Source organism: Pseudorca crassidens, chromosome 5 (genome assembly GCF_039906515.1).
Source record: "Pseudorca crassidens isolate mPseCra1 chromosome 5, mPseCra1.hap1, whole genome shotgun sequence".
NCBI lineage: Eukaryota > Metazoa > Chordata > Mammalia > Artiodactyla > Delphinidae > Pseudorca > Pseudorca crassidens.
Window position 1 is genome coordinate 42,225,574 of NC_090300.1, and position 25,883 is coordinate 42,251,456.

The window sequence follows — 25,883 nt, forward strand, 5'->3', positions numbered from 1 at the left end:
GCACTTGAGAAAAATGTGTATTCTGTTGTTTTTGGATGGAATGTCCTATAAATATCAATTAAGTCCATGTTGTTTAATGTATCATTTAAAGCTTGTGTTTCCTTATTTATTTTCATTTTGGATGATCTGTCCATTGGTGAAAGTGGGGTGTTAAAGTCCCCTACTATGAAAGTGTTACTGTCGATTTCCCCTTTTATGGCTGTTAGTATTTGCCTTATGCATTGAGGTGCTCCTATGTTGGGTGCATAAATATTTACAATTGTTATGTCTTCTTCTTGGATCGATCCCTTGATCATTATGTAGTGTCCTTCTTTGTCTCTTGTAATAGTCTTTATTTTAAAGTCTATTTTGTCTGATACGAGAATTGCTACTCCAGCTTTCTTTTGGTTTCCATTTGCATGGAATATCTTTTTCCATCCCCTCACTTTCAATCTGTATGTGTCCCTAGGTCTGAAGTGGGTCTCTTGTAGACAGCATATATATGGGTCTTGTTTTTGTATCCATTCAGCCAGTCTGTGTCTTTTGGTGGGAGCATTTAGTCCATTTACATTTAAGGTAATTATCGATATGTATGTTCCCATTCCCATTTTCTTAATTGTTTTGGGTTCGTTATTGTAGGTCTTTTCCTTCTCTTGTGTTTCTTGCCTAGAGAAGTTCCTTTAGCAGTTGTTGTAAAGCTGGTTTGGTGGTGCTGAACTCTCTCAGCTTTTGCTTGTCTGTAAAGGTTTTAATTTCTCCATCAAATCTGAATGAGATCCTTGCTGGGTAGAGTAATCTTGGTTGTAGGTTTTTCTCCTTCATCGCTTTAAATATGTCCTGCCAGTCTCTTTTGGCTTGCAGAGTTTCTGCTGAAAGATCAGCTGTTAACCTTATGGGTATTCCCTTGTGTGTTATTTGTTGTTTTTCCCTTGCTGCTTTTAATATGTTGTCTTTGTATTTAATTTTTGACAGTTTGATTAATATGTGTCTTGGCATATTTCTGTTTGGATTTATCCTGTATGGGACTCTCTGTGCTTCCTGGACTTAACTATTTCCTTTCCCATATTAGGGAAGTTTTCAACTATAATCTCTTCAAATATTTTCTCAGTCCCTTTCTTTTTCTCTTCTTCTTCTGGATCTTGTCTTTCTGGTGGGCAGGTCCACGTCTGGTGGTGTGTTTTGGGGTGTCTGTGGACTTGTTATGATTTTAGGCAGCCTCTCTGCTAATGGGTGGGGTTGTGTTCCTGTGTTGCTAGTTGTTTGGCATAGGGTGTCCAGCACTGTAGCTTGCTGGTCGTTGAGTGAAGCTTGGTGTTGGTGTTGAGATGGAGATTTCTGGGAGATTTTCACCATTTCATATTATGTGGAGCTGGGAGGTCTCTTGTGGACCAGTGTCCTGAAGTTGGCTCTCCCACCTCAGAGGCTCAGCACTGACTCCTGGCTGCAGCACCAAGAGCCTTTCATCCACACGGCTCAGAATAAAAGGGAAAAAAAGTAGAAAGAAAGAAAGAGGATAAAATAAAATAAAATAAGGTAAGGTAAAATAGAATAAAGTTATTCAAATAAAATAATTATTAAGAAAAAAAATTTTTTAAGTAAAAAAAAAAACAATGGACGGATTGAATCCTAGGACAAATGGTGAAAGCAAAGCTATACAGACAAAATCTCACACAGAAGCGTACACATACACACTCACAAAAAGAGGAAAAGGGGAGAAAATAATAAATCTTGCTCTCAAAGTCCAGCTCCTCAATTTGGGATGATTCGTTGTCTATTCATGTATTCCACAGATGCAGGTACATCAAGTTGATTGTGGAGCTTTAATCCGCTGCTTCTGAGGCTGCTGAGAGAGATTTCCCTTTCTCTTCTTTGTTCTCACAGCTCCCAGGGGCTCAGCTTTGGATTTGGCCCCGCCTCTGCGTTTAGGTCGCCTGAGGGTGTCTGTTCTTCGCTCAGACAGGCGGGATTAAAGGAGCCGCTGATTCGGGGGCTCTGGCTCACTCAGGCCGGGGGGAGGGAGGGGTACGTAGTGTGGGGTGAGCCTGCGGCGGCAGAGGCTGGCGTGACGTTGCACCAGCCTGAGGCGCATCGTATGTTCTCCTGGGCAAGTTGTCCCTGGATCCCGGGACCCTGGCAGTGGCGGGCTGCACAGGCTCCCCGGAAGGGAGGTGTGGAGAGTGACCTGTGCTCGCACACAGGCTTCTTGGTGTTGGCAGCAGCAGCCTTAGCATCTCATGCCCATCTCTGGGGTCCACGCTGTTAGCCGCGGCTCGCGCCTGTCTCTGGAGCTCCTTTAAGCAGTGCTCTTAATTCTCTCTCCTCTCCTACCAGGAAACAAAGAGGGAAGAAAAAGTCTCTTGCTTCTTTGGCAGGTCCAGATTTTTTCCCGGACTCCCTCCGGGCTAGCCATGGTGCACTAACCCCTTCAGGCTGTGTTTGTGTATCTGTTTTTCGTGATAGTTGTGACTATGAATTAAATGAAATAGGAGAAAGCACCCTGCACAGTGCCTGGAATAAGTATACAATCAACAAACATCAACTTCCTTCCCTCATTTTTCAGAGGATAGGCAGAAATGTTTTAGCTGTGCCTGTGTGAATAGAACCCTCTGGAAGCCCACATGTACTTAATAACAAAGCAACACATTATGCAACATTCATTAGAGATTGCCTTGTTTCAACTGGTTACCCTCAAAACTAAATTTTCTATGTGTACGTTATTTTATCTTTTCTCTCATATAATGATATCACTTGATAAGTGGAAAAAATGTACCATACATATTATCTACGAAGTTAAGTCCATATTGAATTATTTATTTATTTAAAGAGCCATTCTTTCAAATAGATCCCCTTACCCGAGTTTAAAATCTTGTCAGTTTGACTGCTGGCTAATGCATTTATTCACTGTAAGATACTAGGCAAGAGAATCAAAGAAAATCTCATTTCTCATCATCTGAAAAATGGGGCTGTTTGCACTTATGTAGCAATTTGAGGGATAACATTAATATATGTGAACATGCTGAATAAACATAAAAATTTATACCAATATCTAGTAAATTCTAATTAAAACATTTGTTTAGAGTGAATTTATTTTCTGATTTAAGGAACTGCCTCATTTTCATGAAACAAAGTTAAGAAGGCAGACTGTAGATATGTATAGAAATTTTATATATTTGTATGGATGCATAAAGTTTTTAAAGTTTAACTCCCAAATTCATTCTATGAAGCCACCATTATCCTGATAACAAAACAAGAAAAATACATCACAAAGAAAGAAAATTATAGACCAATATCACTGATATTTGGTAAGGTTGCAGGATATAAAATTAATGCACAGAAATCTCTGGCATTCCTGTACACCAATAACAAAAAATCAGAAAGAGAAATTAAGGAAACACTCCCATTTACATTGCAACAAAAAGAAGAAAGTACCTAGGAATAAACCTAGCTAAGGAGACAAAAGACCTGTACTCAGAAAATTATAAGACACTGATGAAAGAAATCAAAGATGACATAAACAGATGGAGAAATATACCATGTCCTTGGACTGGAAGAATCAATATTGTGAAAATGACTATAGTACCCAAAGCAAGCTACAGATTAGTGCAATCCCTATCAAACTACCAATGGCTTTCTTCACAGAATTAGAACAAAAAATCTTACAATTCATATGGAAACAAAAGACCCTGAATAACCAAAGCAATCTTGAGAAAGAAAAACGGAGTTGGAGGAATCAGGCTCCCCGACTTCAAACTGTACCACAAAGCTACAGTAATCAAGAGAGTATGGTACTGGCACAAAAACAAAAATATAAATCAATGGTACAAGATAGAGTGCCCAGAGATAAACGCATGCACATATGATCACCTAATTTATGATAAAGGAGGCAAGAACATACAATGGAGAAAAGACAACCTCTTCAATAAGTGGTGCTGGGAAAACCGGACAGCTACATGTAAAAGAATGAAATTAGAACACTACCTAACACCATACCCAAAAATAAGCTCCAAATGGATTAAAGACTTAAATGTAAGACAATACACTATAAAACTCTTAGAGGAAAACGTAGGAAAAACACTCTTTGACATAAACCACAGCAAGATCTTTTTTGACCCACCTCCTAGAGTAATGGATATAAAAACAAAAATAATCAAATGGGAACTAATTAAACTTAAAAGCTTTTGCACAGCAACAGAAACCATAAACAATACAAAAAGACAACCCTCAGAATGGGAGAAAATATTTGCAGATGAAACAACAGACAAAGGATTAATCTCCAAAATATACAAATAGCTCATGGAGTTCAATATCAAAAAAACAAACAATCCAGTTAAAAAATGGGTGGAAGACTTAAATACACATTTCACCAATGAAGACATACAGATGGCCAAGAGGCACATGAAAAGATGCTCAACACTAATTATTAGAGAAATGCAAATAAAAACTACAATGAGGTATCACCTCATACCAGTCAGAATGGCCATTATCAAAAAATCTAGAAACAATAAATGCTGGAAAGGGTATGGTGAAAAGGGAACCCTCCTGCACTGTTGGTGGGAATGTAAATTGATACAGGCACTGTGAAGAACAGTATGGAGGTTCCTTAAAAAACTAAATATAGAACTGCCATATGACCCAGCAATCCCACTACTGGGCATATACCCTGAGAAAACCATAATTCAAAAAGAGACATGTGGGCTTCCCTGGTGGTGCAGTGGTTGAGAGTCCGCCTGCTGATGCAGGGGACACAGGTTCGTGCCCCGGTCCGGGAAGATCCCACATGCCATGGAGCAGCTAGGCCCATGAGCCGTGGCAGCGGAGCCTGCGCGTCTGGAGCCTGTGCTCCACAACGGGAGAGGCCACAACAGTGAGAGGCCTGCGTACCGCAAAAAAAAAAAAAAAAAAAAAAGAGAGAGACCTGTACCACAATGTTCATTGCAGCACTATTTACAATAGCCAGGATATGGAAGCAACCTAAATGTCCATCGATAGATGAATGGATAAAGAAGATGTGGCACATATATACAATGGAATATTACTCAGCCATAAAAAGAAATGAAATTGAGTTATTTGTAGTGAGGTGGGTGGACCTAGAGTGTGTCATACAGAGTGAAGTAAGTCAGAAAGAGAAAAACAAATACCATATGCTAATGCATATATATGGAATCTAAAAATAAAAGGGTGGTATTGATGAACCTAGTTGCAGGGCAGGAATAAAGAGGTAGACATAGAAAATGGACTTGAGGACATGGGGTGGGAGAGCAAAGCTGGGGCGAAGTGAGAGTAGCATCGACATGTATACACTACCAAATGTAAAATAATTGGCTGGTTGGAAGCAGCAGCATAGCACAGGGAGATCGGCTCAGTGCTTTGTGATGACCTAGAGGGGTGGGATAGGGAGGATGGGAGGGAGGGTCAAGAAGGAGGGGATATGGGGACATGTATATGCATATGGCTGATTCATTTTGTTGTGCAACATCAACTAACACAGTATTTATTGTGAAGCAATTATACTCCAATAAAGATCTATCAAAATTTTTTAAACGATTTTAAAGTTTACTATTAAAAATATGTTATTAAAACACCTGAACAGATGTAACATGGAAATTTTATAAATTTCAATGTTTAAAATTATTTTCTTCATAGAAGTCAGTTAATCCACCTGTGTAAATTTGTTTTCCACCTTTTCCCAAAAAGAGTACCAACAAGGACTGTTATTGGGGCTGGGGTTCAGATCTTAGTCCACACACACAGGCTAATGGTGGGTCTCAGATCATTCAAGCCATATGTTCTTTCTGCTTTAGTTTCAGTTCTGCATCCACACATGTGAGACGTGGCTGCCTGAATAATATTTCTCAAACACTACTTGAATTCCTCAGTTCAAGACTCTGTGGAAGCCAATTGCCTGCTTGTATTTTCTTGGCTTGAAAGTCATTAAAATGCCTATTAGACACTACCCAGAGTTAACAGATTCTTTACTGGAAGCCTTGCACGTGGTTTATCTATTTCAGTTCTACTGGGAGGCCTTAGCAATACTTCTAAGTTCCAGGCCACAAGAGCTAGCTCAGAAAGTCAAGTGTTTCAGAAGTGAGCCATATGACCAAAAATTCATATGTGTGCCAGTGACATAAATTTCCTTTGAAAACATCCGTAAAATTTAGCCTATTAGCTGTTTGAAAATTAGCATGACGTTGGGGGCAGAAAGAGGCCAATAAATTGAGTCTGTCAAAACCTATTAATTCTGTGGGATTTCAGAGTAGGGATGAGCTACATATGGTCATTCAAGCAAAGTGGAATAAACAGCTGCATTATTCTTCAGGAGGTGAGTGGCAATGCTAAAAGAATGTGGTTTACTCTATGAAAATATCTGGACACTTAAAATGTACTAATCAGAAGAACACATTATGTCATTCCAGATTTACAGTGTGAGATTGAAGCACGTGGGCTAAAACTTCAGAAGGCAGTGACTGAGATGGACAACTACAAAGAAAAGCTCATGTAAGATAGTAAACATTAAACAGCCTGTAAGAATTTAGAAAGACCCCCATGTATTCTCTGTGACTCTGGGCAGTAATTTGGATGTGTTGGTATGGTCTACTGCAATTTTTCTCAGCTACTTTTCTGGCCTATATTGAAGGACCTGTAAATATTTTTAAATATATTAAATGTTTATTTATCTCAGTAAGAAACTTACCTATCCAGGTATTAAAGCTTTCCCTGATCATTCAAATATAGTAACTTAATATTCTCTGAACTTTTTGTCTTATTATCTCTTTATTATCTGTCTGGAAGAAACAACATTGAAAATGTTTCATAAGATTATTGGGATTGACATATATACACTAATATGTATAAAATAGATAACTAATAAGAACCTGCTGTATAATAAATAAATAAATAATCAATTTTAGGTTCAAAAAGACAGTTGAGTAACTTTGAAATTCTGGACTGCTTATGCCTTATATAAGTGAGAAAGAAAATATTAGAAAACAAATGATAAGAAAATGCCCCTGTAAAATATCCAGAGTACTATTTCTTTTATTTATTTATTTATTTTTCATCTTGTTTATGGTTTCCTTTGCTGTGCAAAAGCTTTTAGGTTTCATTAGGTCCCATTTGTTTATTTTTATTTCCATTACTCTAGGAGGTGGATCATAAAAGATCTTGCTGTGATTTATGTCATAGAGTATTCTGCCTATGTTTTCCTCTAAGAGTTTTATAGTGTCTGGTCTTACATTTAGGTCTCTAATCCATTTTGAGTTTATTTTTGTGTATGGTGTTACGGAGTGTTCTACTTTCATTCTCTCACATGTAGCTGTCCAGTTTTCCCAGCACCACTTATTGAAGAGACTGTCTTTTCTCCATAGTATATCCTTGCATCCTTTGTCATAGATTAGTTGACCACAGGTGCGTGGGTTTACCTCTGGGCTTTCTATCTTGTTCCATTGATCTATGTTTCTGTTTTTGTGCTAGTACCATATTGTCTTGATTACTGTAGCTTTGTAGTATAGTCTGAAGTCAGGGAGTCTGATTCCTCCAACTCCGTTTTATTCCCTCAAGACTGCTTAGGCTATTTGGGGTCTTTTGTGTCTCCATACAAATTTTAAGATTTTTTGTTCTACTTCTGTAAAAAATACCATTGGTTATTTGATAGGGATTGCATTGAATCTGTAGATTGCTTTGGGTAGTATAGTCATTTTCACAATATTGGTTCTTCCAATCCAAGAACATGGTATATCTCTCCATCTGTTTGTATCATCTTTAATTTCTTTCATCAGTGTCTTATAGTTTTCTGCATACAGGTCTTTTGTCTCCCTAGGTAGGTTTACTCCTAGGTATTTTATTCTTTTCGTTGCAGTGGTAAATGGGAGTGTTTCCTTAATTTCTCTTTCAGATTTTTCATCATTAGTGTATAGGAATGCCAGAGATTTCTGAGCATTAATTTTGAATCCTGCAACTTTACCACATTCATTGATTAGCTCTAGTAGTTTTCTGGTGCCATCTTTAGGATTCTCTATGTATAGTATTATGTCATCTGCAAACAGTGACAGTTTTACTTCTTCTTTTCCAATTTGTATTCCTTTTATTTCTTTTTCTTCTCTGATTGCCATGGCTAGGACTTCCAAAACTATGTTGAATAATAGTGGTGAGAGTGGACTTCCTTGTCTTGTTCCTGATCTTAGAGGAAATGCTTTCAGTTTTTCACCAAGGAGAATTATGTTTGCTGTGGGTTTGTCGTATATGGCCTTTATTATGTTGAAGTAGGTTCCCTCTATGCCCACTTTCTGGAGAGTTTTTATCATAAATGGGTGTTTAACTATGTCAAAAGCTTTTTATGCATCTATTGAGATGATCATATGGTTTTTATTCTTCGATTTGTTAATATGGTGTATCACATTGATTCATATGCGTATATTGAAGAATCCTTGCATCCCTGGGATAAATCCTACTTGATCATGGTGTATAATCCTTTTAATGTGTTGTTGCATTCGGTTTGCTAGTATTTTGTTGAGGATTTTTGCATCTATATTCATCAGTGATATTGGTCTGTAATTTTATTTTTTTGTAGTATCTTTGTCTGGTTTTGGTATCAGGGTGATGGTGACCTCATAGAATGAGTTTGAGAGTGTTCCTTCCTCCACAATTTTTTGGAAGAGTTTGAGAAGGATGGGTATTAGCTCTTCTCTAAATGTTTTATAGAATTCACCTGTGGAGCCATCTGGTCCTGGACTTTTGTTTGTTCGAAGATTTTTAATCAGTTTCAATTTCATTCTTTGTGATTGGTCTGTTCATATTTTCTATTTCTTCCTGGTTCAATCATGGAAGGTTATACCTTCCTAAGAATTTGTCCATTTCTTCCAGGTTTTCCATTTTATTGGCATAGAGTTGTTTGTAGTAGTCTCTTAGGATGCTTTGTATTTCTGCGGTGTCTGTTGTAACTTCTCCTTTTTCATTTCTAATTTTATTGGTTTGAGTCTTCTCCCTCTTTTTCTTGATGAGTCTGGCTAATGGTTTATCAATTTTGTGTATCTTCTCAAAGAACCAGCTTTTAGTTTTATTGATCTTTGCTATTGTTTTCTTTGTTTCTATTTCATTTATTTCTGCTCTGATCTTTATGATTTCTCTCCTTGTGCTAACTTTGGATTTTGTTCTTCTTTCTCTAGTTCCTTTAGGTGTAAGGTTGGATTGTTTATTTGAGATTTTTCTTGTTTCTTGAGTTAGGCTTGTATAGCTGTTAGAACTGCTTTTGCTGCATCAGATAGGTTTTGGATCATCGTGTTTTCATTGTCATTTTTCTCTAGGTATTTTTTGATTTCCTCTTTGATTTCTTCAGTGATCTCTTGATTAATTAGTAAAGTATTGTTTAGCCTCCATGTGTTTGTGTTTTTTATGGTTCTTCCCCTATAATTCATTTCTAATCTCATAGCGTTGTGGTCAGAAAAGATGCTTGATATGATTTCAATTTTCTTAAATTTACTAAGCGTTGATTTGTGACCCAAGATGTTATCTATCCTGGAGAATGTTCTGTGCCCACTTGAGAAGAAAGTGTAATCTGCTGTTTTTGGATGGAATGTCCTATAAATATCATTTAAATCTATCTGGTCTATTGTGTCATTTAAAGCTTCTGTTTCCTTATTTATTTTCATTTTGGATGATCTGTCCATTGGTGTAAGTGAGGTGTGAACGTCCCCCATTATTATTGTGTTACTGTCAATTCCCTCTTTTATAGCTGTTAGCAGTTGCCTTATGTATTGAGGTGCTCCTATGTTGGGTGCATATATATTTATAATTGTTATATCTTCTTCTTGGATTGATCCCTTGATCATTATGTAGTGTCCTTCCTTGTCTCTTGTAACGTTCTTTATTTTAAAGTCTGTTTTATCTGATATGAGTATTGCTACTCCAGCTTTCTTTTGATTTCCATTTGCATGGAATACCTTTTTCTATCCCCTCACTTTCAGTCTGTATGTGTCCCTAGGTCTGAAGTGGGTCTCTTGTAGACAGCATATATATGGGTCTTGTTTTTGTATCCATTCAGCAAGCCTGTGTCTTTTGGTTGGTGCATTTAATCCATTCACGTTTAAGGTAATTATCGATATGTATGTTCCTATGACCATTTTCTTAATTGTTTTGCGTTTGTTTTTGTAGGTCCTTTTCCTTCTCTTGTGTTTCTTGCCTAGAGAAGTTCCTTTAGCATTTGTTGTAGAGCTGGTTTGGTGATGCTGAATTCTCTTAGCTTTTGCTTGTCTGTAAAGCTTTTGATTTCTCCATCGAATCTGAGTGAGATCCTTGCTGGGTAGAGTAATCTTGGTTGTAGGTTCTTCCCTTTCATCACTTTAAGTGTATCATGCCACTCCCTCTGGCTTGTGGCGTTTCTGCTGAGAAGTCAGCTGTTAACCTTATGGGAGTTCCCTTGTATGTTATGTGTCATTTTTCCCTTGCTGCTTTCAATAATTTTTCTTTGTCCTTAGTTTTTGCCAATTTGATTACTATGTGTCTCGGCGTGTTTCTCCTTGGGTTTATCCTGTGTGGGACTCTCTGCACTCCCTAGAGTTGGGTGGCTATTTCCTTTCCCATGTTAGGGAAGTTTTCGACTATAATCTCTTCAAATATTTTCTCTTTTTCTCTCTCTCTTCTCCTTCTGGGACCCCTATAATGCGAATGTTGTTGCCTTTAATGTTGTCCCAGAAGTCTCTTAGGCTGTCTTCATTTCCTTTCATTCTTTATTCTGTTCTGCAGCAGTGAATTCCACCATTCTGTCTTCCAGATCACTTATCCGTTCTTCTGCCTCAGTTATTCTGCTATTGATTCCTTCTAGTGTAATTTGCATTTTAGTTATTGTATTGTTCATCTCTGTTTGTTCTTTAATTCTTCTAGGTCTTTGTTAAACATTTCTTGCATCTTCTCGATCTTTGCCTCCATTCTTTTTCTGAGGTCCTGGATCATCTTCACTATCATTATTGTGAATTATTTTTCTGGAAGGTTGCCTGTCTCCCTTCATTTAGTTGTTTTTCTGGGGTTTTATCTTGTTCCTTCATCTGGTACATAGCCCTCTGCCTTTTCATCTCGTCTGTCTTGCTGTGAATGTGGTTTTTGTTCCATAGGCTGCAGGATTGTAGTTCTTCTTGCTTTTGCTGTCTGCCCTCTCTATTTCTTTTAGAAATGATTTTATTTCAGAAATTTCAAAAATGATAGTATAAATATAGTACATCTATAATTATAACACTAAAATAGAATTTATATAATCTTTGAAAAGTAAATAAATTCTTTTACTTTGTGGCATGTAATCTGGTAGCTTTGGTTTTCAGTTCCTATGTTTTAGAAGGATGAACCTCATAAGAAATATAAATACTGAAAATTCTTAGCAACTAAATGTTGTGTTGACCATGGACTATTCCTAATAACAATGTGTTCAGCAAAATTCTTAACAACACAAGGAAGAACAAATTCCAAAAATACTCTATCAAATTAATGTATAATTTGATTATTTGTAGCAAAATAATTTATTTTCAAAATCCAAGAAAAACCAAATATTCATGCTTTATAACACTGTGGTCAATAGTTCAGTAAATAATAGTTCAACTGTCTGTATATGATAGTTGGGGTTGAAGGAATAAGTGGGCAAGAGGTCCTAGCATGACTCACTGCACCCAGCAAGAACTTTCTGATGAGAAGATACATGAAAAAAAGAAGCAAGATGGGAATTGCCAGAAAATTGTTAATCCCCACCCTCTAGTTACATCAGGGAGGGCTTTGGCCTCATGAATGTCTCATGCGGGAGGGCCTGCCTCATCAGACCACAGCCCATTTAATATTAATACATGCTTTGTGATATTTTTGTTAATTTTAATATAATTTATAATATGAGTGCTAAGAAATAAGAGTCAGAGTAGATTGGAGTTGGAGGGAGAAAATACCACTCAGTAAAGTCCATCAAATCAACTACCTGGAGGAAATCACTGTAGAATTGTAGAAATACTGATGCTGTTGTTTCAGTTTATAATAAAACTGGTGCTTCCTACCTGTGTGAGAACTTTTTAAAATTAGAAAATGGGCAGAGCATCCACTTTTAGAAAACTTGATGAAAGATAGAGCCAGTTAAATGGTCTCACCTGATGGAGCCCTTTCTCTGTGCTGCCTGTACCTAGCTCTTCCATCTCTACTCCGTCTACCCTCCTTCACTACTAGGATGAAGTTGAAGTTGAGTAGGGCAGGCATGTAGGATCAGAGCCTGGGACTGCTCAGGGTACTCAGAGCTCAGGAAGTCCCCAGTAGTATGTAAGTACTATTTTATTTATAGATTAAAACCAAATTTTCAACTTGGCCATTGTTTTATGGTAAATTCAGTTTGAAGTCAAAATAATTCACTCAAAATTTTTGACATGCCATTTCTTAATAAATTGAAGATTTGCTCTATATACCCAAACCTGTTTGAACTTCCAGAAATTGGAAGGTGGTGTGAAATCAGATTTTTAAAAAATTTTAATCCTCACTCTTTGTGGGGGCTGGGGTGAGGAATGGTTTCACCCATCCAGCTTAAGATAATTGTTTTGTTTAAAGATTTTTAAATGTTTGGATATACGTTTTGTGGGTTTTTACTTACGGGGAAAAGGCAGTTTTTAAATGGATGAACTTCGGGTTCTTTTTTTCCTAAGATTTATAAGAAAATATTTTCCAAGGTTTATAAGAACTTGTTGTATATTTGAAAATAGAGATTTTATCACTTAGGATTCTTTGAGCTATAAGTAACAGAGGTAGAGTGGTTTCAGGTTTAGTCAATCCAGTGACTCAACAATATCACCAAGGATCTTGATGATCTTTCTGTCTCTATTCTGCTGCCCTCAGCACTGACTTCACCCCAAGGCTAAGTCCCCTATGATCATGACATGGCTGCAATTCCAGGTACCACATCCAAATGTAACCACCCCAGTGGCAGGAAGGGCCTGTTTTTCTGGTGTCTCCTTAGAAGTGAGATAAAAATTTCTCAGAAGCCACCAAACAGCCCTCTCCTTACATCTCTTGGCTAGAACACTTTACATACCCTCTCCTGAATGAATCACTGGCAAGGGGAACAGGACTACCACAGTTAGCTCAGGTCAGGCAGGATTTACCCTGAGAACAGATGATAATGGGGCTTTGATGGCCAGGAAGACAGCTGTAGTACATGTCCAGAAGGTAACTAGTAATGTTTACTAGAGGTAGAGTGTTAGTGATGCTCTGAAAATTGATGACATTTTCTACAAATTTATTTGTGTCATAATATCTAGATTAATTTAGGGAAAACCTTCCTGAAGTAATGAAAAATATGGATGCTGTGAAATGCAACTTTATTACTTTTAAATATTTATGTAGAGAGAGGGAGAGAGAACTAGGAAATAACACTTTTATTTTATATATATGTATATAGGATAAGATAAGTAAATAAGACTAATAAGAAAGGCTGCTATAGAGGGTGAGAAGTTTTTAGGAATTCCTGAAAGAGAATACATAGGAAGGATAATAAAAAGGGTCAACTCTGCAGAGGAATAAACTAGAGGAAAACCAATTGTGTGGTGGGCATGTGATGGGCAGGACTTTACCTGGAATCAGTTAACACAAAGAGAAGGGAGTGGGATAAGGCAAATCATCAGAACAGTGGTTCTCAAACTCCAATCTGCAGAAGAATCCTGGATAGTTTACTGAAACTGTGTATTACAGTATGACCTCCCTCACAGACCCAATCCCAGGATCAGTTTCTGGGCTCCATTCCCACAGACATTCTGGCTTTAAGTTTGGGTTTGGGGTGTCCCTGAGCAATCTGCATTTGTAATGCACTCCCCCCACCACACACATACAATTCTGATTCAGGTGATCCGATGAAGCCCACTCTGAGGGATCATATTTGGAACATTTAAGCCACTGGCCCCTCACCAGCCCCACCCCACCCCTAATCAACAGGTCCCGTGTGAAGCAGCATTTGCAAGGGATCTGCACCCAGAATAAAGCAATGAGTGTGGGGACTGGAGCTGGGGAGCCTGCCAGCTACTGAACCCCAGAGGCCACGGTCCCCACATCCCAAGGCAAACCTCCAGTGCCCCCACCATACTCTGCCCCTTCATCACAACCTTCAGAAACAATCTAGGGCAACAATAAACAGCAACGCAGACAACAAACCAGAATCTTAGGCTTAGGATGAACACCTAACCAAAGATTACCAGGTATGTGAGAAAAACCTTCCCCCAGCCTTGTTCACATGCCTCTGAATTCACACAGAAAAGCTTTAACACCTAGAGAAATTGTTACATAGCAAACAAAAGATGTTAAGATAAATTTTTAAAGTTAGGATATACTTCAAAGTATGTCCAGGATTGTAACCATTAAAGAAGAACAGGCTGTTACCAAAAAAAAACTATTAGGAATTTTAGAGATTAAAAATATGGCTCCAGAAAAATGATTCCATTCATGTTTAAAAAGTATATGAATGTACATACAAATATATGTGGATTCAAATTCATTGAATAAATGATTGGTAGGATTACAACAGTTCCTTCTGGAAGTGAGAGCCGGGGTGTATAGAGACTCTTATTTTACTCTATATACTTATATATTGCTTAAATAGCTTACAGTGTGAATGTGTTCATTTTCACATATGTAATGAAAAGAACAAAATTCACTTTAAATGATTTATAATTTATCAGTTACTAGTGAATATGTCTAAAGTGGTGATATGAAATATACTTTCTAATTTGGGGAACTTTGTTACATGCTTACACTTTAATTTTATTAGCAGCCACCTCCTCCTCATTTAACTAATAATTGTAAGCAGTAATCAGCCATAACCAGCATAAATTTCTTGTTTATAAAGCTCTTGACCAAATAACAGCAACATTTTGCACAGTTGAGATGTTCTTGGAACATTATTATTGCCTTCTAAGATACAATGTTCTCCTGATTTTCCTCTTCTGTCATCATTCATGAGAATTTTTTGCCTAGAAAGCAGGTGGCCTGGTGGCAATCCAGTGTCAGAGTACAGATACACTTTCACATGATCCTAGATTTAACAGACTAGGTTTCCTTCATTGACTCATTCAATACAAAATGCTCATGGAGAGGCAGTTATGTGCCATGACTCTTTTGTGTACAAGCACTAGATACTGAAGTAACAAGATTGACAAGCTACAATAGGTAATTTCAGGTAACGTTAAATGCTGCAAAAATATAAAACAGGCATAAAAGAATGTGAGTGTTGGGGAAGAGTGGTGTCCTTTTGATAGAGTGGCATCCCTGGGCAGATGACCTATTTTTTTTTTTTTTTTTGCGGTACACAGGCCTCTCACTGTTGTGGCCTCTCCCGTAGCGGAGCACAGGCTCCGGACACGCAGGCTCAGCGGCCATGGCTCACGGGCCCAGCCGCTCTGCGGCATGTGGGATCTTCCCGAACCGGGGCACGAACCCGTGTCCCCTGCATCGGCAGGCGGACTCTCAACCACTGCGCCACCAGGGAAGCCCCAGATGACCTTTGAGTTAAGATCTGAGTTACAGAAAGGAGCTAACAGTGCTAATAAGCTAACATCCGGAAGCAGAGAGATCAAGGACAAAAAATTCTTGGGAGTGAGTTTTACCAGTTAAAGAAACATGAAGGCCAGTTGTGGTAGATGGAATAACGGCTTCCAAAGATTTTCATGTCCTAATCCCTGAAATCTGTGAGTACATTATGTGGCAAAAGGGATTTTGCACATGTTTAAATTGGGGATATAGAGCTGGGGAGATTATGTTGGATTATTCAGGCAGGCTCAATGTTATAACTGCAAAGGTCCTTATAAGATGAAAGCAAGAGGGTCAAAGTCACAAAAGTGGATGTGAGGATGGAAGCAGAGGTTGGAGTAATGTGATTTGAAGATGGAAGAAGGGGCCACAAGCCAAGGAATGCATGTGGTCTCTAGAAGCTAGAAAAGGCAGGAAAACAGATTCTCCTCTAGAGCTTCCAGGGGGAACACAGCCCTCAAGACATCTTGATTTTAGGACTTCTTACTTAGAAATGTAAAGTAATAAATTTGTGTTGTTTTAAACCCCTACATTTGTGGTAATTTGTTACAGCAGCAATAAGAAATGAATATACCAGTGTGTCCAAAGCCCAGTGAGGATTTTGGATTTATGCAGAGGGCAGAGGGAAGCTCTTGGAGGTTTGGCAATAGAGAGAACTGATTTGATTTGTTTTAAGAGGGTGGCATGGCTGCTGCATGGAGAATGGACTGAAGTGGGAGTGCAAGAGCGATCAGGGAGACTAGGTGGGAGGCCCAGCGTACATGCAAGTGAGAAGTGGCTGGTTTAGTGTAAGGCTATAGTGTGGAGATGGAGAGAAATATATGCCAGGGGTCGCTCTCACAGGATTTACTGATGGAGTAGATGTGGCCGGGGAGGAAGAGGACTGGAAAAGAAAGGAAATAATAAAGGATGGGGTTTGGGGCTTTTCAGCATCAGGTAGACAGTTGAGAGGCAGTAGAGTATAGTGACTAACAGCCTGGAAGCCAAATCCAGACGGCTGGGGCAGTACTACTTAGCATTACGTCACCTTGGGCGTGTTACTTACCTCTCTGTTTTCAGTTTCCTCAACTGTAACAAGGGCTGAGTAAGGGCTGGTTTTAACTTCGTGTGAGATATATAAGGTGTTACCTAATAGTATCATTATGAGTTGGTGCCATTTCATGAAGTGGGAAAATTTGTAAAAGAAATAGATAAGGGGGTGAGGGAAATACAAAACAATGCTTTTGATCTGTTAGATTTGAGATGCCTTTTGGACAGCAAAGTAGAAATATCAAGGAGGCAGTTTAAGAATGGCTATTTCACATAAAGAAGTGGAATGTTATGACCCTTGCCTTTCAGATTAGAGGAAAATATCCAACTACTCTATCTTATTTCCTTTGCTTTGATTGGCAGGAGCAGCAGGGGCCTTTCTGAAGGCTTATGCAAAGCAGTTGAAGAGAAAGGATTAACACTATTTGCTGAGGGTAAAAGAAGGAATGCAGTGTTTAAAGAGATGTAGGCATTCTTTCTATTCCTTCCAATTCCTGCCATCCTAATGAAGGGGAAGATAACAGTTGGGCAGTGAAGGGCAGACCATAAAAAGAGTGGCTTAACTGGCGTGGGGGTGGGAGATGACCATAGTGAGGGGAGTTCTTGGGATGGTAGACTGCCCAGGGACCTTTTTTTCTTAAATTGCAGCCAAAATTTATTGGCCACATAGTAAAATAACCACTTAAAGGTGTTCTGCTGTCCCTGACTCTAGATTTGGAAAAGTGTGTATAAGAATCTGAACATAGAGTGAAAGTTGTGGCTGGGGCTGCTGAATCTCAAAGCATTTCTAAAAGGAACATTGTTGTTTGACTTAAAAGTAAAGGTATAAAACTTGGCAAATACAGGAATCCATAAAAAAAAACCATCATCTTTATATTTCGATATCCTTATAGTCCATTTTTCTAAGTAATGCAAATTTTAAACATATTTTCACTTAGTAATATATCCTGGATATTTTCCCATGTCATTACATGATATATTTATAGTTATCAAATAGCTATGTAGTATTCTAATCTGTGGATGAATCGTAACTTATTTTCTAATCCCTTGTATTTTAAAATTTCCAAATTTTTCACTTTTATAAGCAAGATATTTTGAAATTCATAGAGATAAATCTTTCTATTCACATGCAGTTATTTCCTTAGGATAATTTTTGCTAGACTCAAACTTGCATATTTTTAAGACTATTAATTCATAATGACTCATTACCTTGCAATAAGATTTTATTGATTTATAATCTCAGCAGTGTTTGTAAATACCTATTTCTCCACTTCCTAGCTAATACTGGGTAGTATAACTAAGAAAAAAAAAAATCCTAGTTTAATGAAAACTTGTACTCCTGCATCTTTGGCTCTTTGTATTCTTTCCTTTGTGACTCACCTTAGTACAACCTTTGCTCACTTTTTAATGGTATGTCACTCTTTTCCTTATTCTTTATTTTCTAATGTTTTACTTGGAAATAATTTCAAACTTACAAAAAGTTGTAAACATGATGATAGTACAAAGAGCCACAAATAGGCTTTACCCAGATTCATCTATTATTAATGTTTTAACCCATTTGTTTTTTCCCCTCACCCCTACCCCTGTCCCCTCAACCTTTTCTCTCTCTCTCTCTCTCCCCCTGAAACCCACACACAAATTTTCCTGCACCATTTGAGGATAAGTTACATACAACACGACCCTTTACTTCTAAATAGTTTAGCCTGCCTTTCCTCAGGACAGTGATACTTCATATAACCAGGAGGGTAATCAATGTTATAATTTTACATGCAATAATTACATTAATAATATTCTAATCTAGCATCCATATTCTAATTTTCTGAGTGGGCCTTTATAATATTTTCTCCTCTAGCACATAGTCCAGGTAGGGTCAGCCTACTTGGTATGTCTCTTTAGCCTCCTTAAATCTGGAATATTTCCAGTCCGTCTTTGTCTTTTTATGACATGGACATTTTTGAAGAACGCAGAACCCCTCATACTTTTTTAAATAAAATATTTTTCATTTTGTATTTTTCTGGTTTCCTCTTGATTGGATTAAGGATATGTACTCTCAGCCAGAAAACCACATAGGTGAGAACGAGCACTTCTCAGAGCACCACATCTAAAGGCACATGATCATCTGCCTCTTGTTGGTGATGTTAATTTTGATCACCTGGTCAAGGTATTGCTCAATTTTTCCACTGTATTAGTACTGAGGGGTTTTGTTCCCTTTCAACCAGTAAGCAGTCTATAAGAGACACTTTAGGTACATACACATGCTCTGCTTTTCATCAACACTTATCCCTAGATACAGCATCCATTAATGATTTTTGCCTCACCTAATCTTTATGACAGTCATTGCTAGATGATGATTTTTCCAACTCCAAGTCTCCCTGACCATTTATTAGTAAGCCCTCAGCATTCTACTTTAAATAGGAGCCTCCCTTCTTCCCATTATTTATTTACTTATTGGTATGGATTCATAAACTCCTGTTTTGTTCAATGGCTTATAATTCATTATTGTACTTAATTATTTTGGCACACAAATTGTTCTAAGCTTAGCCACTGGGGGCCACTTCCGGCTGGCTCTTATGACGTTGGAACATGATCCCGTCCTCTTTCATAAGCACTTCCTTACTTTCGGTATAACAAACTGTTTCAGGTATAGCTACTCTGCCCCAGCCTTGGAATCACCCATTTCTCTGAGTAGTCCTTGTTCCTTTGAATGTGAAGGGTATTAGAGACCAGTATCTAGGCTCTAAGTATGCTCACGTGCTGCTTGATTACGGTGATGGTTTCATGGGCTTGTACGTATGTCAAATCTGCCAAATTGTGGGCAGTTTATTGTATGTTAGTATAATACTTAAAACTATTTTACAAAAAGTGGATAATAAAGGAAACAACATGTTTTAAAAAACATTTTTTTCATAAAAGAAAAAGTAGAACTAAAGTATAGTGTTTAGGGATAAAACTTGGGCAATACAACTCCAAAGAAAATCAGTGATTACCATAAAATTCATGAGAATGATCAATTTAGAGAGGAGGGAGTTGGCTATTATTGGGCCCAGGACATGAAGCTTCTAGGCTAGCTGATTAGGTTTTATTTTTTTACATGGATGGTAGTTGCAAAAGTTTCTTCCTTGTAATAATTCATCATATAATTGTTTATGTAATTTTCTGTAGCTTACAATTTTATCATTGTAAGCTAGAAAAGAAAATAAATGAATAAAAATAAATGCTGTTCATATTCATGATATAAATAAATTATTGTTTATTAGAAATTAAAGTTATTTTGCAAGTAGGGCAAACCCATTAAGAATCTAACTTTTTTTGTACATTTATAAACGTATTAAATTAGCTTTCAAAGCTATTTTAAGGTACATTCATATAATAAATTATTAATGAGAAGTCTATACAAACTAACTGGAATATTAATCTTTCTTAATATGTTAACTTTTTGAGTATTGTTACAAAACCGAATCATATAAGATCAAGACAAATGTCTATTTCAGTTTTAGAATTTCCATTTCGTTCTTTTTAATGGTTTCTACTTCTCTGCTGAGGTTTTTTATCTTTTCACGAATTAAAGTAGATTTTCCTTTATGTCTTTGAGCGAGTTATAACTGTGCCTTCAGAAATCCTTGTCTGCTAATTTCAGTATCCGGGTCATCTCAGAGTCAGTCCCTATTAACTGTCTTTTCTCTTTAGAATAGGTCATGCTTTTCTGTGTCTTCCTATGTTGAGTAATTTTTTTATATTCTGGACATTGTGAATGTTATGTTATGGAAATTCTAGATTCTGTTATATTTCTCTAAATACTGTTGTTGTTGCTGGTAGGGGTGGTGTTACTTTAAGCAGATAATTAATTTGGTTGGCCTCAAAATGCAAACTCTATCTCTATGGCAACAGCTCAAATCTCAGTTCAGTTCTTTCATCTTTAACTAGGCTGCTTGGAGTCTGCCCAGGGCACCTGTAGTTCAGGGCTCAGCCAGACATATGGGCAGAGTTTATATGCAGTATTTGGGATTCCCTCCCACTGGCTCACTCCCATTTGGGGTTCACTTTTCACTTTCCTGCAGCTGTGGTTGTCCCCAAACACTGTCTTGTAGTTCTTCAAGCCAGAATGACTGTGAGTTTTCTACCAGTTTTCTATCAGAATTTTGGTTCTCCTGTATGGGGCAGACTGGGGCCTGCCCTCAGGTTTAAAATCATTTAAAAAAAAAGCAACAAAAAACCCTGACCCCATGGCTGTCACCTTATTCTCAGTGTCAACTTTCCTCCAGAATCTTCGTGCTTTTGGTCACTTTCACATAGGGGTATTTTCTTTTGTTTGCTTTTTAAATGTTGTCTAAAGCTTAGACATTTTAGTTAAATGCAGATCAGTCTGACAGGAGATTACTTGGCCATTATAGAAGTGGACTGAATATTTATTTCTTTAAAGAAATAATAATATGAAGATGCTAAGAAATTTTTTTATGGATGAGTAAAGTAATGACATGGAAAAGCGCATATAATTGGACTAACAGATTAGCTTATTTTTTGGCAAACAAAAACCTTTTGACTATATATTTCTAATTTCAAGGAAATCTGCATATGTAACCACAAATACAATATAAAGATAGGAAAATTAATAAAGGAAAAACCTGTTTTTATAAAAGGGAAAAAAATTATACTTCAACTATTTTGAAATAAAATATTTGAACCTCTTTTGTATTATTTTAGGAATAAATCTAATGAAGCTGATGAGTGTCAAAGAGAACTTAGAAAACTGAAGTTCGAATCCATTATTTCTGAGTCACGGTATACACTGCAAATTTTTTATTTAATAGTTTTAGTAATTGAATTTGAAACCATATTTTAAATAACATTTAAAATGTACTTAGCTTTTCTTATTGTATTGTTTACATAAACAATACCTAATTCAAGTTTATAATATATTGAAGCTTTCATTGATTTTGCCTTTGCCTGGATGGGAAAATGTTTAAATCGCAGAACTATTCATTTACATAACGTTCTTATTTTAAAAATTAAAGTTATACTCTTTAGTTTTAAATGAGATATTTATCTATCTTTGATAAACATAAAAACATAGTATTTAATGCGTATTGGTTGGGTTTTTTTCTTATTCCATTTTAGGCACACCAGATTGCTTAAAGAAAAGGAAGACTCTTTAATGACTTGTCAACAAATATATAAAACTTTACAGGAAGAACTGACTGCAAAAGAAAGGCAAGAAGCTGACTTAAAAAGAAGAATTAATCTTGCAGAAAATGAACTGGAAATAACCAAAACCCTTCTGAATCAGGCAAAGCAAGAGGTTGTAACACTGAAAAGTGAAAGGTACAGTCAAGAATAATTTCTTCCAAATATATTTTATGTTTAAGTCAGTATTCCATATATATTTGAAACACCAAGGTCCTATATATTTTGATAACAGTAAAATCACAGTATTAAAGATATATTTCACCTGAAAGGTCATTGCATCCCACCACCTCATTTTACAAGTGATTAAACTGAATCCCAAATTGGTTAAATGACTTGCTTAACATCACACAGTTAGTGCAAGTAGAGATGGAACCCACATGGCATTTGGTGTTAGATTTTTGTTGAAAAGAATCAAAAAGATCATGTGTGGTACTTATACTACTGAGCTTTACCTCAGCCAATAATTGGTGGATTCTATCATTTTCCAATAGAAAAATATCTTTTTATGTCACTTTTTCCTTTTATTAGCTCCTACTTTTCTTCTCTCTTTGTTATTTTTCAATACCTGTTATTGGGGACTCTCCACGAGCAAAGATACCTCTGGTGTTGCGATAGTATCAAGGATACTAAGAAGCATATTCCTCCACACAATCTAGATATTTTTGGTCAGTTAATTTGTCTTTAAATTAAACTTACCTGTACTTAGTATCTCAACCCTGCTTTCTGTCTTTTTGTTTTCACTTGCCTGATAATGTCTTTTATTCTTTCTGAGTCCTTTTGTTTTGAATTCATATTGATATATAGCACAAATTTGGGGGGTTTGTTGGTTTTTATTAAATCTAGGAGTCTTTAATGGGACATATTATGCCATTTACATTTATTGATATAACTATTATATTCCATAAGAACAGAAGTTCCATAAGGGCAAGAATTTTTGTCTTGTATTATTCTGTGTATAGAAGGCACAATTGGCTATTTGTTTTTCGTTCTTCTATCATATTCTTTCCATTGGAGTAGAATTGTTTTACAATGTTGGCTTAGTTTCTGTTGTACAATGAAGTGAATCAGCTATATGTATACCTATATCCCCTCCCTCTTGGACCTCCCTCCCACTCTCTGCCCCATCACACCCATAACGGAGCACCCGTCACAGAGCACCGAGCTGCGCTTCCTGTGCTTTATAGCATGTTCCCACTAGCTAGCTATTTTTTATGCATGGTAGTGTATATATGTCAAGCCTAATCTCCCAGTTCATCCCACCCTCCTCTTCCCCCTCTGTGTCCACATGTTCGTTCTCTATGTCTACCTCTCTATTCCTGCCCTGCAAATAGATTCATCTGTACCATTTTTTAGATTCCACATATATGCGTCAACATACGATATTTGTTTTTCTCTTTCTGACTTACTTCACTCTGTATGACAAACTCTAGACCATCCACATCTCTACAAATGACCCAATTTCATTTCTTTTTATGGCTGAGTAATATTCCATTGTGTATATGTACCACATCTCCTTTATCCATCTGTTGATGGACGTTTAGGTTGTTTCCATGTCCTGGCTATTGTAAATAGTGCTGCAGTGAACATTGGGGTACCTGTGTCTTTTTGAATTATGGTTTTCTCAAGGTATATGCCCAGTAGTGGGATTGCTGTATCATATAGTACTTCTATTTTTAGTTTTTTAAGGAACCTCCATAGTGTTCTTCACAGTGCCTGTATCAATTTACATTCCCACCAACAGTGCAAGAGGGTTCCCTTTTCTCCACACCCTCTCCAGCATTTATTGTTTCTAGATTTTTTGATGATGGCCATTCTGACTTGTGTTAGGTGATACCTCATTGTAGTTTTGATTTGCATTTCTCTAATAATTAGTGATGTTGAGCATCTTTTCATGTGCCTCTTGGCCATCTGTATGTCTTCTTTGGTGAAATGTCTATTTAGGTCTTCTGCCCATTTTTTGATTGGGTTGTTTGTTTTCTTGATATTGAGCCCCATAAGCTGTTTGTATATTTTGGAGATTAATCCTTTGTCCATTGCTTCATTTGCAAATATTTTCTCCCATTCTGAGGGTTTTCTTTTCGTCTTGTTTATGGTTTCCTTTGCTGTGCAAAAGCTTTTAAGTTTAATTAGGTCCCATTTGCTTATTTTGTTTTTTATTTTCATTACTCTAGGAGGTGGGTCATAAAAGATCTTGCTGTGATTTATGTCAAAGAGTGTTTTTCCTTTGTTTTCCTCTAAGTGTTTTATAGTGTTCGGTCTTACATTTAGGTATTTAATCCTTTTTGAGTTTACTTTTGTGTATGGTGTTAGGTTGTGCTCTGATTTCATTGTTTTACATGTAGCTGTCCAGTTTTCCAGGCACTACTTATTAAAGAGGCTGTCCTTTCTCCATTGTATGTTCTTGCCTCCTTCATCATAAATTAGGTGACCATATGTGCATGGGTTTATCTCTGGGCTTTCTAGCCTGTACCATTGCTCTATCTTTCTGTTTTCTGTTTTGCCAGTACCATACTGTCTTGATTACTGGAGGTTTGTAGTATAGTTTGAAGTCGGGGAGCCTGATTCCTCCAGCTCTGTTTTTCTTTCTCAAGATTGCTTTGGCTATTCAGGGTCTTTTGTGTTTCCATACAAATTATGAAATTTTTTGTTGCAATTCTGTGAAGAAAGCTATTGGTAATTTGATAGGGATTGCATTGAATCTGTAGATTGCTTTGGGTAGTATAGTCATTTTCGCAATATTGATTCTTCCAATCCAGGAACATGGTATATTTCTCCATCTGTGTATGTCATCTTTGATTTCTTTCATCAGTGTCTTATAGTTTTCTGAGTACAGGTCTTTTGCCTCCTTAGGTAGGTTTATTCCTAGGTATTTTATTCTTTTTGTTGCAATGGTAAATAGGGTTGTTTCCTTAATTTCTCTTTCTGATTTTTCCTGGTTAGTGTATAGGAGCACCACAGATTTATGTGCATTAATTTTGTATCCTGCAACCTTACCAAATTCACTGATTAGTTCTAGTAGCTTTCTGGTGGCATCTTTAGGATTTTCTGTGTATAGTATCATGTCATCTTCAAACAGTGATAATTTTACTTCTTTTCCAATTTGTGTTCCTTTTATTTCTTTTTCTTCTCTGATTGCCATGGCTAAAACTTCCAAAACTATCTTGAATAAGAGTGGACATCCTTGTCTTGCGAGACTGGACATCCTTGTCTTGTTCCTGATCTTAGTGGATATGCTTTCAGTTTTTCACCATTGAGAATGATGTTTGCTGTGGGTTTGTCATATATGGATGGCCTCTATTATGTTGAGGTAGGTTCCCTCTATGCCCATTTTCTGGAGAGTTTTTATCATGAATCGGTGTTGAATTTTGTCAAAAGCTTTTTCTGCATCTATTAAAATCATATGGTTTTTATTCCTTAATTTGTTAATATGGTATATCACATTGATTGATTTACGTATATTGAAGAATCCTTCCATCCCTGGGATAAATCCCACCTGATCGTAGTGTACAATCTTTTTAAGGTGTTGTTGAATTCTTTTTGCTAGTATTTTGTTGAGGATTTTTGCATTTATGTTAATCAGTGATATTGGTCTGTAATTTTCTTTTTTTGTGATATCTTTGTCTGGTTTTGGTATCAGGGTGATGGTGGCCTCATATAATGAATTTGGGAGTGTTCCTCCCTCTGCAATTTTTTGGAAGAGTTTGAGAAGGATGGGTATTAGCTCTTCTCTAAATGTTTGATAGAATTCGCCTGTGAAACCATCTGGTCCTGGACTTTTGTTTGTTGGAATATATATATATATTTTTTTGCGGTACGTGGGCCTCTCACTGCTGTGGCCTCTCCCGTTGCGGAGCACAAGGCTCCGGACGCGCAGGCTCAGCGGCCATGGCTCACGGGCCCAGCCGCTCTGCGGCATGTGGGATCTTCCCAGACCGGGGCACGAACCTGTGTCCCCTGCATCGGCAGGCGGACTCTCAACCACTGCGCCACCAGGGAAGCCCCGGAATATTTTTAATTACAGTTTCAATTTCATTATTTGAGATAGGTCTCTTCATATTTTCTAATTCTTCCTGGTTCAGTCTTGGAAAATTGTACCTTTCCAAGAATTTGTCTGCTTCTTCGAGGTTGTCCATTTTATTGGCATATAGTTTTTTGTAGTAGTCTCTTAT

General features: G+C 37.1%; 1 protein-coding gene across 1 annotated transcript in view; it reads left to right on the forward strand.

The window, feature by feature from the left end:
* The window catches only part of LEKR1 (leucine, glutamate and lysine rich 1), a 336,798-nt gene that overhangs the window by 180,320 nt on the left and 130,595 nt on the right, over positions 1-25,883 (forward strand). Inside the window, exons 10-12 of the mRNA XM_067737845.1 lie at positions 6,393-6,474; positions 21,232-21,309; positions 21,646-21,849. Coding sequence (XP_067593946.1) covers positions 6,393-6,474; positions 21,232-21,309; positions 21,646-21,849 — 364 coding nt within the window. The remainder of the gene's footprint in view (positions 1-6,392; positions 6,475-21,231; positions 21,310-21,645; positions 21,850-25,883) is intronic.